The sequence below is a fragment of the Piliocolobus tephrosceles genome, chromosome 6 (genome assembly GCF_002776525.5).
Source record: "Piliocolobus tephrosceles isolate RC106 chromosome 6, ASM277652v3, whole genome shotgun sequence".
Taxonomy (NCBI): domain Eukaryota; kingdom Metazoa; phylum Chordata; class Mammalia; order Primates; family Cercopithecidae; genus Piliocolobus; species Piliocolobus tephrosceles.
In genome coordinates, this window is record NC_045439.1 from 55,603,453 (window position 1) to 55,617,931 (window position 14,479).

At 39.6% G+C, this 14,479-nt stretch overlaps 1 protein-coding gene and 1 non-coding gene across 4 annotated transcripts in view; both read right to left on the reverse strand.

Moving 5' to 3' along the window:
• Positions 1 to 2,509: 2,509 nt before the first annotated feature.
• The window catches only part of FRMD6 (FERM domain containing 6), an 80,942-nt gene continuing 68,972 nt past the window's right edge, over positions 2,510 to 14,479 (reverse strand). For all 3 annotated transcript variants that reach the window (XM_023222643.1, XM_023222642.1, XM_026455342.1), the window contains 4 exons: positions 12,829 to 13,164; positions 11,303 to 11,434; positions 7,441 to 7,532; positions 2,510 to 5,529 (listed from right to left, as the gene is read on the reverse strand). In XM_023222643.1, coding sequence (XP_023078411.1) covers positions 5,245 to 5,529; positions 7,441 to 7,532; positions 11,303 to 11,434; positions 12,829 to 13,164 — 845 coding nt within the window. In that variant the 3' untranslated portion in view covers positions 2,510 to 5,244. The remainder of the gene's footprint in view (positions 5,530 to 7,440; positions 7,533 to 11,302; positions 11,435 to 12,828; positions 13,165 to 14,479) is intronic.
• LOC111549542 lies at positions 9,146 to 9,252 on the reverse strand. The gene has a single exon (XR_002733771.1). It is a non-coding gene; the product is annotated as a U6 spliceosomal RNA (small nuclear RNA).

Consider the following 14,479-nt stretch of genomic DNA (forward strand, 5'->3'; position numbering starts at 1 on the left):
TGAGAATATATAACTTTATCCCCTACAATGGCTCATCTGAGCATCTGAGCAGGACTTCTCAGAGATCAGGCTTCTCCATTAACTCAAAATACATGTCTTACAAATCTAAGGGCTGGGTGGAATTTAGCTTTCTTATTTTCATTATTCCTCTGTGTGGGGATCAGCTTGTATAAAGCAATAGAGAAATGACAAGGCAAATACAAGAATGATAGGGAGGAGATTTTTAAATATTTTACTGTACTCACATTATCCCCACCCTCATACTCAGCCAAACAGTCATATGTAACACCCTGATCTCTGGAATGTGGGTGTATTCAGACTTTCTGAAATGGTGAGTTGACTGCCCCACTCAAACATTGGTCCACTCTCTGACAGCTTTATTGGCAAAAGAAAACATCATTCTAACAAAATGCAATATACCTGGACACTCTGGAGACCCAGCCCATCCTAACTGTGGATCATACCAGTTCAGAAGCAGATACCCTGGCTGGTCTGTATGGCTCGGGCTCATGTTACAGACCCATGGGTTGCAACCCTGATGCACATTAGCATCACCTGTGGAACCACCCTGAGACCAAATACATCAGAAGCTTTGGGCTGGGACCCAGGTTACACTGTTTTAAACTCTCTAGGTCATTCTAATATCCAGTCAGGGTTGAGAACCGCTGCTATAGACTACAGCAGTTGTTGCCATTGTGCCAATTTTTAACATTCAACAAATTTATCAAGAGTGGATTTTAATTCATATTATAAAGCAGTACTTTCGTCTTCCCAAAGACTTTGCCAAGTAAGGGAAGATTGCCTGTTTCTCTGGTAATAGTATTTAGTTTAGGAGATGACAACCTTCTGTTTGTGTGTAACACAGTCCCTTGGTTCTGCTTTTCAATCTTTTCCTTTTCTCTCTACCATACTGTCAATCCAGACCCTCATCACCTTCCAACTGTCTCCCCACCTTCTGTTAGCAATCCCATTATTTCTCTCAAGCCCCAAACACACGTCTCGTCCTTTTATAGCTCCCTTCCATCCAGAAAAAAATCTCAGTGTTCTCATCTGGGTGTCCAAAGCTTTCATGGCTAGATTGGAGCATGATTACTCAAGCCAAAAGGCCCCTTGAGGCTCTTGCAGGCCCTTGACTGACCACTGTTCTCTCCACCTTCTAGGCGTTTGCCTCAATAGTTTGCCCCTTACTCCATCCTGCCGTAAGTCCCCATGCAAGTAAAGTTGTCTTTCCAGTAAAATCTTCTCTGATCTTCCTGACTCCCATGCCCCACCTCCCAGGTCTTGACTGCCTCTTGGCCAAAGCAATGCCAATGTAAGCCTTCTCTATGATGTCTGGCACACAGTAGATGCTCAGAAAACATAACCAAGTTAGCAAATAAATTTCATTTATCACACTATCAAAATTGGAGTCTGTCTTCCCTATTAGGTTCTGATATTTCTTTAAGGGCAGTGGGTAACAAGGTATATACAGTTTAAAAAAAAAAAAAAAAAAAAGCAAGACTTTTGGAGAAAAACCTGGGTTTAAAACTCTGCTCTACCATTCACTAGCTGTAGAATCGTGGGCAAGTTTGTTTCCTCAGCTGTGAAGTAAGGGTGACAGCTCCTCGAAGAGCTGTGAGGATTAGACATGCTGTGTGTGATATCAGACACATAGTAGGTACCAGGTATTCTCTTTCCTGGACTCCAGCTTACAATTTACCAGATACTCTGCAAAATTCATGAGTAACATTCGACCGGAAAACTTGTTTTGGACTGTGTGAATCCAAATGGCTCTATTTCACAAAAGTTAAATGTTAAGACTTGACAGCCCTCCTTTCTCCCACCTAGTCATCAGGGGCATACTAAACCATTCCGTTATCTGATTCTCCAAACAGTCCTTTGAATTATCATCTCCATTTTATTGCCAAGAAAAGTGGAGCAAAGAGAAGGTGATGGATTTCCCTTAAGAAAAAGAGCTGGGGCTTTTCAGAATCCTGTTGACTGACTCTCAGCTCTGGGCTCTTTCCTTAATGCCACGCTGCCCTCACGTTCAGGCTTGTGAATGCATGCTTTTAAATGCAACCATTTGTTTATTTTATGATTGAAGCAACAGTCCAATGATGATGGTTTTCAGGGTTTTAGTTATTTTAATTAAAATATTTCTTTTTAAAGGAGAGTTTTTTTCAGCCCCATAATTTGGACTCAACAGTGGCTGACTACCATAACCTCCTGGAAGGTTGATTCCTTCACATCTGCAACTAAGAAGAAAAGTACCTGCCTTATGGGGATAGGACATGAGCATTAAATGACTGAACACATGAACTCTGAATACACGTGGAACTGGGTCTGGCACATGGTAGTGCTCAGCATCAGCTATTACCATCATCACCACCAGGACTGTTTTGCTTGGAATTCTATCACATGGAACCTTGTTGTTCTTCACTGTGCTCCATTACGGCAAAGAACATGAAGAAAACACTGTCACTCCTTAATGCTTCTTGCTGGAGAGCTCTAATAATCAAAAAGGCGATTTAAAGGCAAAAAAGTAACTTTATTGACTGCTAAACTTACCATGAAACATCTATAAGAAATAATTACAAAATAATGCGGGGTTTTTTTTTTTTTTTAACATACTTTTGGTATCATCTTGATATGATGATCCTTTCACAGAAAGGATTATTTACAGTTTATGTAGATATAAAGCTCACTGTTGCAAATACAAATGTAGATGTGCAGAGGCAATATATACCAAACGGGTATACTGACAAGCGATAGATGTGTAAGAAATGCAGAATAAATAACAGCTTTATATTTTTCTTTTTATTTTTAAAAACAATTTCCAAATACAAAATATGGATTATTCAAAGTGGATTTTTCATATACATATATATAATTCTGCTGCAAACACTGGATCAAAAAGCAAAAGTGTTCTTAGCATGATTCATCTTTGAAAACCCATAGGACTATTCATAAATCCAATTAGAAAGAGCGTGTGCAAAACCACCAACAATGTCAGCAAAACCTTAAAGATCTGATTTTGGTTGAAGTAGAAAGAAAATAAAGTATAAAGCAGTACCTGTTTACAGTAATTAAATATGTTTTTTCTTTATCTTTCCTTCTTAAATATGTCTTTTTTTTTTAATGTTTGCAAGAAACTCCAAGGGCTAAGGAAATGCACTGCATTATGATCTGGGCTCCTTAGAGTACAAACCTCACCAGGCTTAAGCATCATCCATAAGAAATGGTGGATTACCTAATGACTTGTAAGTAAAACAGGCATTAAATAAATGATCCTTTCATACTTTAATCCTTTTATGCAGAGACTGAGATACTTCCATACATTCCAATATCTACAACTTTGGTTCTATTAAAGTATTTGATAAAAGCAAAATAATTTTGACCACAGAACTCTACGGAACTTTTTTTCCTTTTAAAGTGTCAGGTGAACCTAACGTGATGAGGCAATGTTGCCTACACATCCGCGACCCAGCACGGGAGGGGCAGCACAGGCGGGGCGTGTTCCAGCTCACCATTTGTTGTAATAATACTGACTCCCAGCCACGGGTAACACTGCTTATGTTCCGCTGTACCCTAAATCTATTTCGTTACCTGAAAACATAATTTTGTATAAAAATATGATTGTTTCTTTAGAAAATAATATATAGTTTTTTTAATAAAACCTGGCAGATAGAAAAAAATGGTATATCAAAATATGGTAAACAAATGTTGTAAAATACTAAATCATTAAAAATATCTTATAGAAAGACATTGTGCTATGAAGTTCTCTCCTGAAGTGTGAGCAACGTTTTTACTGTACATCAAAAGATTGATAAGTTCACTCCCCTGACTTGGTTTCATTATATATTGTAACAGCAGCACAGCAGGTAACTGTCTTAAAAATGGCCCTTTCTCATACACTACGTCTTCTGTACACTTTTACTTCAAAATTAACAAAAGACACCCCCAGGATGAGTGGTTTTCAACTCTGTTGCATATTCGCTCCATCTGGAGAACTTTACAGGAAAAGGCAATTCTACCTGGGTCCCGCCACAAGAGAATGATGTACTCTGTCTGGTGGGAGACTCAGTCATTATTTCTTAAAAGCTCCCCTGCCAAATTCTGTTATACAATCAGTGTTGAGAATCATGGCCAAAGGCACATGAGGAAACAGTCATTCTGAACTCTACATATATCAACTGATGTCTGCAGGTATCACTCACTCAGTGACACATTCTCAATCTTAAGGAATTCCATCTATAAAAGATAGTCATGGAAGCCAAAAGGAAGACATAGTAAGCTTTAAACACATATAAACATACACAATCCCATGTATTTATATATATATATAATATATACATAAGAGTATTTTGGTTAGGCAGAAACTAGCATTGCCATAATTTGTTCTTGATAATTAAACAAATAAAGCATCACCAAGCACCAACATTTTCTAAGACATTTTCCATAGTTTTAACAGACGCTGGTTTTGTAAACTCCACAAAATGCATTACAACACGAATATAATTCATTTGTTACTTGGATGTGGAACTCAACTGAATCCTGGAGCTTTCTGGAAGATCACAGAAGAGGACATGGCACTGAGCGGGGTGAAGGAGTCACAGACATCACAGCACGCACTGCTGGTTTTCCGCTTATTGCTTAATTCATGTCTTGACTGCACAGGTGCTTCTGTCACATACGAATCTTTGGCTTGCTACCACCTCATGATTTTGACCACTCCATCAGTGTTCACTCTGGGATAGCCTCAGGGAGGAAGCAATGGGTATATAGAGCAACCGTCTCTCTGTTAAAAGAAGAGAGAATCTTCCCTCTTTCCTCTCCCAAACCATGAGCATTTTACGAGGGAGTGGTGAAAAATTTACAAGCAAACAAATAAATCTAACGTCGTTCACGTGATAAAAAAGATGTGATGTTACATGTAACTGAACTAAAAAGCATCAGATGAGCAAACACACCACACTCCAATATTCTGAAGGCTTTGCAATCAGTAAAGCGCATTTCCTTCCGATGGATCAGTGAACTTCCGGGCACTTGTCTTGCTGTACATTTTCTGTAGTTCTTTTACTTCTGTGTAATACTTAAAGTGCAATTGTTCCAAGGCTTTTGTTTCCATCATCACAAATATTATAAAGAAAGAGCTATGTTTAGGGTGAAGAAGATATGGCACAAGTAATATGTAAAGAACCCATGACTTTCGCATCCTCTAGCAAACAGTAAGCTGCCTGTACAGCTGCACACAGACGGATTTTATACAACAAACTCTGGAACTTCATCATGAGTGAGATCCAGAGAAAAGTATTTGCTGGTTCTTTTGACTGGAAAAGCATCTTGGATGTTGATGCACTGCTGGGCCAAGCAACTGTTGCAATAGAGGCCTTCCTCATCCAGTTCATGGCCACATCCAAAGGTGTAACTCTGAGCAGTGTCCTGATACAGACCTGCAATGCGCAGGAAGTCTTTCTGGTAAAGTCGGATGTCATCAAGGCTCAAGCTGTGTCGATCGGTGGAGGTCTTTGGTTTCCGACATATAGTCTGCAAGATAAGGGAAGGTTGAAACAACTTTATAGACTAAAGTGAAAGGTTAGAATATCTGCCTTGTAAAGAGAGATGCCACAGAACCACAAAAGGTTAAGTAATCCTTACATGTTAGAAAGTGGTTTCCAATCTGTGGTTTCTGAGCCCTATGAGGAAATATATCATCAACACCACCTCCACCAGTAATAATAGCAGCTAATATTTACCGAGTAATTACTATGTTCCAGACCCTGACGTAAATACTCGGCATGTATTAACTCATTCAATCTTCCTAACAGTCCTAGGAAGCAGGCACTATCATTCTCCTCATTTTACAGATAAATAATCCAAAACACAGAGGTGCAAATACAACAAAAATCCAACTATCCCTAGCATTTCAGAAATCAAGTAATTATCTTGAAATAAGGTCATATAGGTAAAGACATGGTTTCTTTGTATTTTGTTTTTTTGTTTTTTTTTTTTCACTAGGATATGGCAATTCAATGTGGCAATACTTTTAGGCCAAGGTCTGTTATTATTTTAATAAGAAATGGGAAAATAAACCAAGTATTATCAAGAAACACAGTTTTGCTCTTTAAAAGCCCAGAATTCTTGGGTTGAATATAAAGTGTCCTTGGTGCTGGGTCGGATATAGGGCGTTCTTGGTGCTGAAGAGGCTGGGAGGCAGGCACCAAGACTAAGTTCCCGAACATGGGGCTGGGGGCGGGGTTCTGCCAAATGCTGTACACAGCGGGGGGCAGACTTTTTTATTAACCCAAGAGGTGGTATTAGAAATAGGTTAAAAATGATTCTGATAATTACATGAATGGAAGGTATGTAATAGGTTATTTAAGGAAACCAGGCATTATATCTTTAAATTTTGCTGCTTACCACCACAAAGGACAACCCTGTTAGAATAAGATACAATTTCTGCTAGAGGCAAAAGTTCCAAAAGCACGTTTTACTAGGAAGTGTCACATCTGAGTGACTCCTTGTGCTGATGCAGTCTTCCCAGGCTCCAATGGGATTTCACACATAGAATCATCTGGTCATCCCCACAGACTCTCAAGGAAGGCACACAATGTTCACCCCATAGTGTGGGTGTGGAATCTGACTATCGTCCCAGAAACATCTCTTAAGAGTAGATTACTCATTGGAGTTTTCAGAAAAATATTTCATAAACATCATTTTCACATTATGGTTACTTCAATGGAAGTAAGAGAAAGAAAAGACAAATGAGAAAAAAAGGGAGGAAAGAGGAGGAGAAAAGTAGGGGACAAGGAGAGCCAGAATGCAAATGAAAAAAGAGAAACATACACAGAAGGGAAAAAAACAAGACACAAAGAGAGCCCAAGAAAGAAAGGCAGGAGGAGGGAGGACGTGCTCAGGAAGTAGGGCTATCAGTCACACATTACATCCAAATGCTGAAACCATGAGTTTCAGGGTATTTTATCTATATTGCTGGACATTTAATAGTTTAACCAATGATCACAGGTTGTCAAATGCTCTAGGCTCAGCATACTTTGAAAATTCAATCTGAATGGAATAACCAGAGTGTGGAAACATGTCTGCCAGAACACCCTGACAAAAAATACTATTCTCCCAGGTTGAGGACAAGTAACACACACACAGACACGTGCACGTGCACACGTGGTTCGACGGAAGCCCGAGGACCAGAGGCTTCCCAACCATATAAAGTGTGAAGCAAAATATATAATTATCTAAGTAAAAATCAACTCAAAGATAAGCAGAACTAGCAAATAAGATGGAAATAAATTCAGAATAAAGCTAGAATGTATGTATCTAGGAAGGATCATTTCCTTAGGGTTTTTAATTTTTGCTCATCTGTATAAATGTAAGTATAAATTACTACCTAAAATTTTCTATAACTTCATTTTCCTAATTGGTATTTTTCAATTCCTTTAATACCTGTGGAAGAGAATCAGTACTCTGGCCACGAAGCTTAACAACCGTTTCTGAAGAGCTCGAGGTGGAAGACCCAATTTCTTTCACAATCAACCCTGAAATAAAACACAGGGATAGAAATAAATACTTCAAATTATTCATGCCTCTTGCCATATATTCTGACATATTGCTATCAGGAATGAAAAATCAAATATTAACCATTACCAAAAAGTTTCACTGTGACGCTTTGGTGGCAGACAACCAGGACAGCCCACACTCTCTCTCATCTTACAGTAAATAGAGATTAATGAGTCAATGTAGAGTTAGCGTGTAGGAAGATGTTTAGAGTCTGAATTTTCTAAAACTTCTAATTAAGCTATTTATAATGACGTTACAGACAAGAAGCAAAGACTACTGGTGTAAAGCCGCCTCTTTACTGCATCTCATAAAGCTTCCCCTCCTCCCCTTTCTATACAGCAGCAACATTAAACTTAATCCTTACTGAACGCACACCTTCTAGATTTGGCTCGGCTTGGATGTATACTGGTGAATTGTGGGGGCTCTGGCCTCTGAAGTCAGACAGATCTGGCTGGATCCTGGCCCAGACAACTAATTAGCCGTGTATCCTGGCCAGTTACTTAGCCTCCCAGTGTCTCAATCTCCTTCTCATATAAAATCGGGCCAATAACAGCACCTGCCCGTTAGTTTTAATGACAATTACATAGTGAATGCATAAAAGGGTAAGGTACAGAGACTATACATGGATACACTCAGTTCACGGCAGCTCTTTTTGGGTGATGGGATACTTGGCACATACCTCCTGCAGCAGATCCCCCCGGTAGGAGACAAACTGGGAGGACCACAGTGAAAATTCAGTACTGGGTCTTTAAGAACAACAGAGCCCCTAACCTAATCACCTCAGCACTCAGTGGAAACCAGCAAAAATTTCAGAAGCAGAAATCCAGGGCTGACATTTCCCTATGTGACCGGCATATGAGTGAAGCATTGAGTAGAAACATGTCTCAGAAGGTAAAATTACCAATAAGAACTAGAGGTATAAGTGAACACCGCTGAAATTTTTCTTGCCAATGGATGAAGCAAGTGTACTACAGGTCAAGCCCCAGATCCATAAAGCCAAATGGCTTCTTAAAAAAAAAAAAAAAAAAAAAAACCTTAAGTAATGTGATTCTTATTCAACTACTGCTAGTAGTCTACAGAATGACTTGTGTTCTATCCCTTAACTCTTTAGAAGCATCTCATAATGACTCAGGGTCTAGCATATGCCATAAATATATTAAGCATTCAATAATTAGTTCAATTGAAACATGAAATATGAAGACATTCCTGGTTTATAAGTAGACACTTTAAAAACTCAGGGGATATTCATGTTTTAGGGTTTAGTACAAATTGCTTTAGGAGAGGATCTAGAATGATCTTTATCTTCTAAAGAGCACTAAACCTTTAAACAAATCATCATAGAGGCATGTGGACTTGTGCACTGGTTGGCAACTGGCATGGTTCCTTTTGAATTTCCTGGTAAAAGTGCCCTCGGCTATCATGCCTGCAAAGAGTCTTCTCCAAATCCAGACCCACCACTGGAAAAGTAAGCACCAAGCTGATGCTCAAAACACTTAACCAACTCCTATCACTCTATAAGAATGAAAGACACAGAGGTATACTTCATCACTACTCAATCTTAGCTGAGTGTTTTTTTTTTTTTTTTGGGGGGGAAGATATGGAACGCTTCACAAATTTGCATGTCATCCTTGCAGAGGGGCCATGCTAATCTTCTCTGTATCACTGCAACTTTAGTGTATGTGCTGCCAAGGCGAGTACTTAGCTGAATGTTTTATAAGCAATGTTTAAATTTTCAAATTATAGAGAATTTAGAAAACTAAGATGATATAAGAAAGAAAATAAAATCATCTATATCTATAACCCTAACATCCAAAGAAAAGGCTATTAACAGTTTTATGTTTTTTAAATATACAGATAAATATTCTTGTTTTTAATTAGATCACATTTTACATAATTTTTACTGTTTATCGTAACTATCCTTATTTTGTTTGAAAAATCTCAAATTTAATGGTCATATACCACATGAATAATGAATACGGTATAATTTAACCACTCGTTTGTTCTTTTTTTTTTTTGACAGAGTCTCACCCTGTTGCCCAGGATGGAGTACAGTGACGTGATCTTGGCTCACTGCAACCTCTGCCTCCTGGGTTCAAGCGATTCTCCTGCCTCAGTCACCCTTGCAGCTGGGATTACAGGCCTGTGGCTGATTTTTTTTTTTTTTTTTTTTTTTTTTTTTGTATCTTTAGTAGAGATGGGGTTTCAGCATGTTGGCCAGGCTGGTCTCCAATTCCTGACCTCAGGTGATCCACTCACCTCGGCCTCCCAAAGTGCTGGGATTACAGGCGTTGAGCCACCGCACTTGGCCTTACCACTGGTTCTTTAATTATTTTTATAATATTTCAATAAACATTTTTTATATATAAATTTTCTTAAACAGCCAGACTTTTTACTTAAATTTTATCTCTATTTAAAATTAACAGTCTTATAAAAATTAAATGCATAAATATATAAATGCAAAGTCCAAGTCAGTTTCCCTCATACCTCCCTTCCCTGAGGCACTGTAGCATACACTGTTTTTAGACCATTTCCCTTCCACAAACATATATACATAGAGCTATATACATGGACCTATAATGTGCATATAATTGTGAATTTATATTTAATTTAAATTAAAATGTAATTGTAAAGAGAAAATTCAATATCATTAAGTAAATGGGCAAAAAGGGGCAAAGTTTGGTTTGGTATATGACTTCTAAGCATGTTTAGAGTAAGCAGCCTAATGAGTCAGCGTTGGTCAGAGAGATGATTCTCTGCAGCCACAGGCAGGTCTGGGAAGCCAGGGTTCTGTTGGGTTAGCAAACAGAATCCTGAAATAAAAGATGTCTCCTGCTCTTGAAGACTAAGTGCCAGGATGGTAGTGACTGTGTATCGGTCTGGTTCCTCTCTGATTTCCAGTGCCTGGCACCTGGAGGAAGAGACTCGATGAACATCAGGAGGTGTGGATTTGCCAGAGCAGGGACAGGCTACCCCAGTCGGGCCCTTCATTCAATGAAAGCTGGAAGGGGCCATTTCAATAGTGCTCGTTCCTGAGGCATATTTCTCTAAAGAACAGACTGATTCATGATGTGTGACAAAAGCAGTTAGATGTGACTGATGTCTATAAACAAAACTCATACTGCTGCCATTTTTTAAAGATAGTATCTTACATGTGACAGAAATATATACTGTGTATTATATAACTATAATAGGATTAGAGTGAATGCATGTTTTCTAGAAGAATTCATACAAATATGGAATTTAAGAGTGTCTTTTTAGGTCAACCTGTTTTGACATTTGTCCTCCCAGACTCCTCTACCAGTATAATACAGTGGGGAAACAACAACAACAAACAAAAACCTGGAGGCCTACTTCTGTTTCTAGCCATGCAGGATTTGTCCTCTTTGAGCTATAGGTTAACTCATCTGTAAAAAGGAGGCCAGACTGAAGGAGTCTACAAGGCCTTCCAGATATATTACATGATTCTCGACACAGCATAACATAAAGAGAACGCTATTGCACAACTACCTTTTGTCCAAAGCATGGAGCAGAAAATGCTAATTCCCAATCCTGGGTGTTTTTCCTCTTCCCTTCCTTCCACAGAAGGCACAGGATCCTGCAGTTTACAGCACTGACCTGAAGAGCCTCTTAGTGCAGTCCAGTCTCTGATCGAGAGCCCCCAGCCCACCCCTTCTATTTTCTGAGGCACGTGTTTTTCAGTCCTGGATAACCTGCTGCCAAGGAAGAGTAACTTCCCGTAAGAGCTCACCAGAGTGTCCGTTCAGCTTCCGCGACATGAGCATGTCCTCCGTGATGTAGATGCACATGTCTGGGCTGACTTCCAGAGGCTCGTCATTCATCTGCTCCAGATCCCGGGGGTCATCAACCAACATCTCTATTTCTGACACAGAAGAAGGAAAAGACAGTTAATAACAAAAAGGGAAATGACCATCATAATATACGACCATATTTTGAGGGTGGCTATGTAATTATTCATATTTGAAAATAAATTTGCTAATGAGACTCCAATAGGAAACTCTAGAGACCATTTTCAACAGGTGCTACTCTCTCTCTCTCTTTCTGAGACGAAGTCTCACACTGTCACCAGGCTGAGTGCAGTGGCGTGATCTCCACTCACTGCAACCTGCACCTCCTGGGTTCAAGCGATTCTCCTGCCTCAGCCTCCCAAGAAGCTGTGATTACAGGCACATGCCACCATACCCAGCTAATTTTTGTATTTCTAGCAGAGATGAGGTTTCACCATGTTGGCCAGGATGGTCTTGATCTCTTGACTTCGTGATCCGCCTGTCTCGGCCTCCCAAAGTGCTGGGATTACAAGCGTGAGCCACCGCGCCCAGCCTACTTGTTCTTTCTTATAGGACTGCTGCATCACCTGCATGTTTTCTAATACCATAATTTGCCAATTATTCTGTATTTTTTAAGAAGAAAAACTACACTACCTTGCTGCAATGACAAAGGGCAAACCGAAACTGATGGGCCCTTTGCCTGATGCCAAAGCAAGGCTCACTGACACAGGCAGATGAGCAGTTCACAAAGCCCCCATGTCCACAGCTGCCTACTCTCAAGGGCACTCAGTGACTTGAGATCCACACAAATTCTACAGAAACCAAACAGACGGTCTGCACTTTTCTTTAACTGAGTCTTATCTTTTCCCTTAAGCCTGAATGCTACAGCACTTATTTGAGACAGAAAAATAATATAAAAGAGGGCCACAAATGTTAAATTTGGCTGAGATAAGCCATAGGATTCATCTTATCTCCTTAACACGCAGTAAGTTCCTATCAGCCAGGTGCTATATTTCTTTTATCTTCTCTATAGTTCTGGTTACGTGGGAGGCACTTAAGAAAAACATTACTAAGTAACTCAATGGTGTGGACTCCAATTTTTATTTTGTGGGGGGGTCCAGAAGTTCAAGATGTTTCTGTCACTATCACTGCACTCCCGTGTGTTGTCCTAACCACTGCTTTATTTAATCTGGGAATTAGAAATACAGACACAAAGGCTACAGGACTAATCTCCAATCTACTTCATAGAAACAGCTAAGACTTTGAGTCCACAACCATCCAATCTTGTGGCCGCAAAGGATCAAAACTAGAGGGATGTTTTGTTCACAGCCAAACACAAGCAACTCAACCAAGTCATTGGGGAAGACAAGACACCTCTTCCACCCTATTACTACTGCCTAAAGTTGCTCTCCAGACACCAGTTCTGTAGAACCAATGCTTGAAAAAACTGGGAGACTAAATGGAGAGTCAGTGAGGACAGTACTGTTACCATCGTCCTGCGAGTCCTCTTCCAGCCGGTCTTTGCCGCCACTCTCCACCCCTGAGGTGTGGGAGCTGCCATGACTGGTCATTGAGCTGCAGGTTTTCAGCTTGCGGTGGATGGCACTGCTGGAGTAGCTGTCTTCTGGCCCCGTGTCCCGGGGCTTGGTGTCTGCCTCAATGCCCGAGGTGTGGGAACTGCTGTGGCTGGTGGTGGAATGACGGGACAGGCGCTTGTGCTTCATGCTGCCCGCGCTGCTCCCGCTGGCCCGTGATCGTTTTTCCAGCTGGTCCATGTCGAGGTCCAGGTTGTCACTAATGTAAGATTCCCGGTACTGCTTCTTCTCTGTGTGGTGGGGAACACAGCTCATTATTACATCAACCAAGACAGAAGGAACGGCTGGTGAGTTTAAGTGACTCATCAGGCCAAGAACAAGGATAACTTCAGGTTCAGAATCTAGTGATTGGAAAGTAGTAATAATTTAGATAGGAATTTGACTTCAGAAGACTGAAAAATGAATAAAAACCAGTGCAACAGATTTCAGGGGGATATTTAAATTACTCAGTTTTTTAAAAGATTCAAGCAGTATAAGAAGAGTGGTATTTAAAGTGCAGTTACAGACCACTTCTTGTCTGCAAATTTATTGGTCCACAGTGAAGTAAGTTCAGTGAGTGACATGAACATTTAGAAACTTCCAGAGCTTTGTGACATTGCCATGACAGCCACCAATGTGATTTTGTATTCTGCGAAAGTATCCACAGCATATTAAATATTTTAAAAATCTGGCCCTTTTCTGCAGATAATTTCAGAAGCAATGCTCTAGAAGACTACTTAATAAATATAATTATGCTAATTGCCATTCATTTTATTTGTTCATTTGTTCAATTTGTTCCATTGTTAGCTTAGCTCTAGCTGCTGAATACAATTTCATATAAAACTATTCTTCTGAGAATTTCTTGTGAAGATTCTAAAATTTGGATTTTTCATTAATATAAGATTAATTTTCTCCACTTAGGCTGAATTAGTGAGGTTTTATCATCTACTTAGAAAATACCAGTAATCACTACTGGTTTGATGATTTCCAACTCCGACTGGTAAAGCTGTTCTTTGGTTTACCATGTCAGTGCTATTCTTGAACGCAATCAAAAACACAACACTGCAAAGTCTCTTTTATTACATACTAAACTAACCATTCCATTAGGGCACAAAGTTACAACCCAGCTGCCAGTTACAACTTGACTGACACAAAAATATTATTTTTGTCTTTTAGGTCAGAAATGTAAAACAAGGAAGTTGTTTAGATTCTTTGCCTTTTTAATACTGGTGAGAAATAATACAATACAACAATGTCAAAAATGGAGAGTGCATTTGGGGACTGTTATGTTGATCTAATTTTAGAAACTGCTAACTAGTAGACTAATTGGGTTCTCAGGGCCCTGTTAATGGATTTTAATTGTCTTGTTTCTTGGTTAAGTGAAAATACTTGCATGCCTGATGTCTGAATCCAGCTCAGAAGTATAATCATCACAGGGTCCCCAGAGAGAAAATGAGCAGCAAGAGAAAGAAAAGATGCACCTTCTAGGATGCAAAATGCAAAACAATGCTTGGAGAAGGCTATGTGCACATTTCCAGGTTCCAGCCCATTCACATCTTTCTAAGG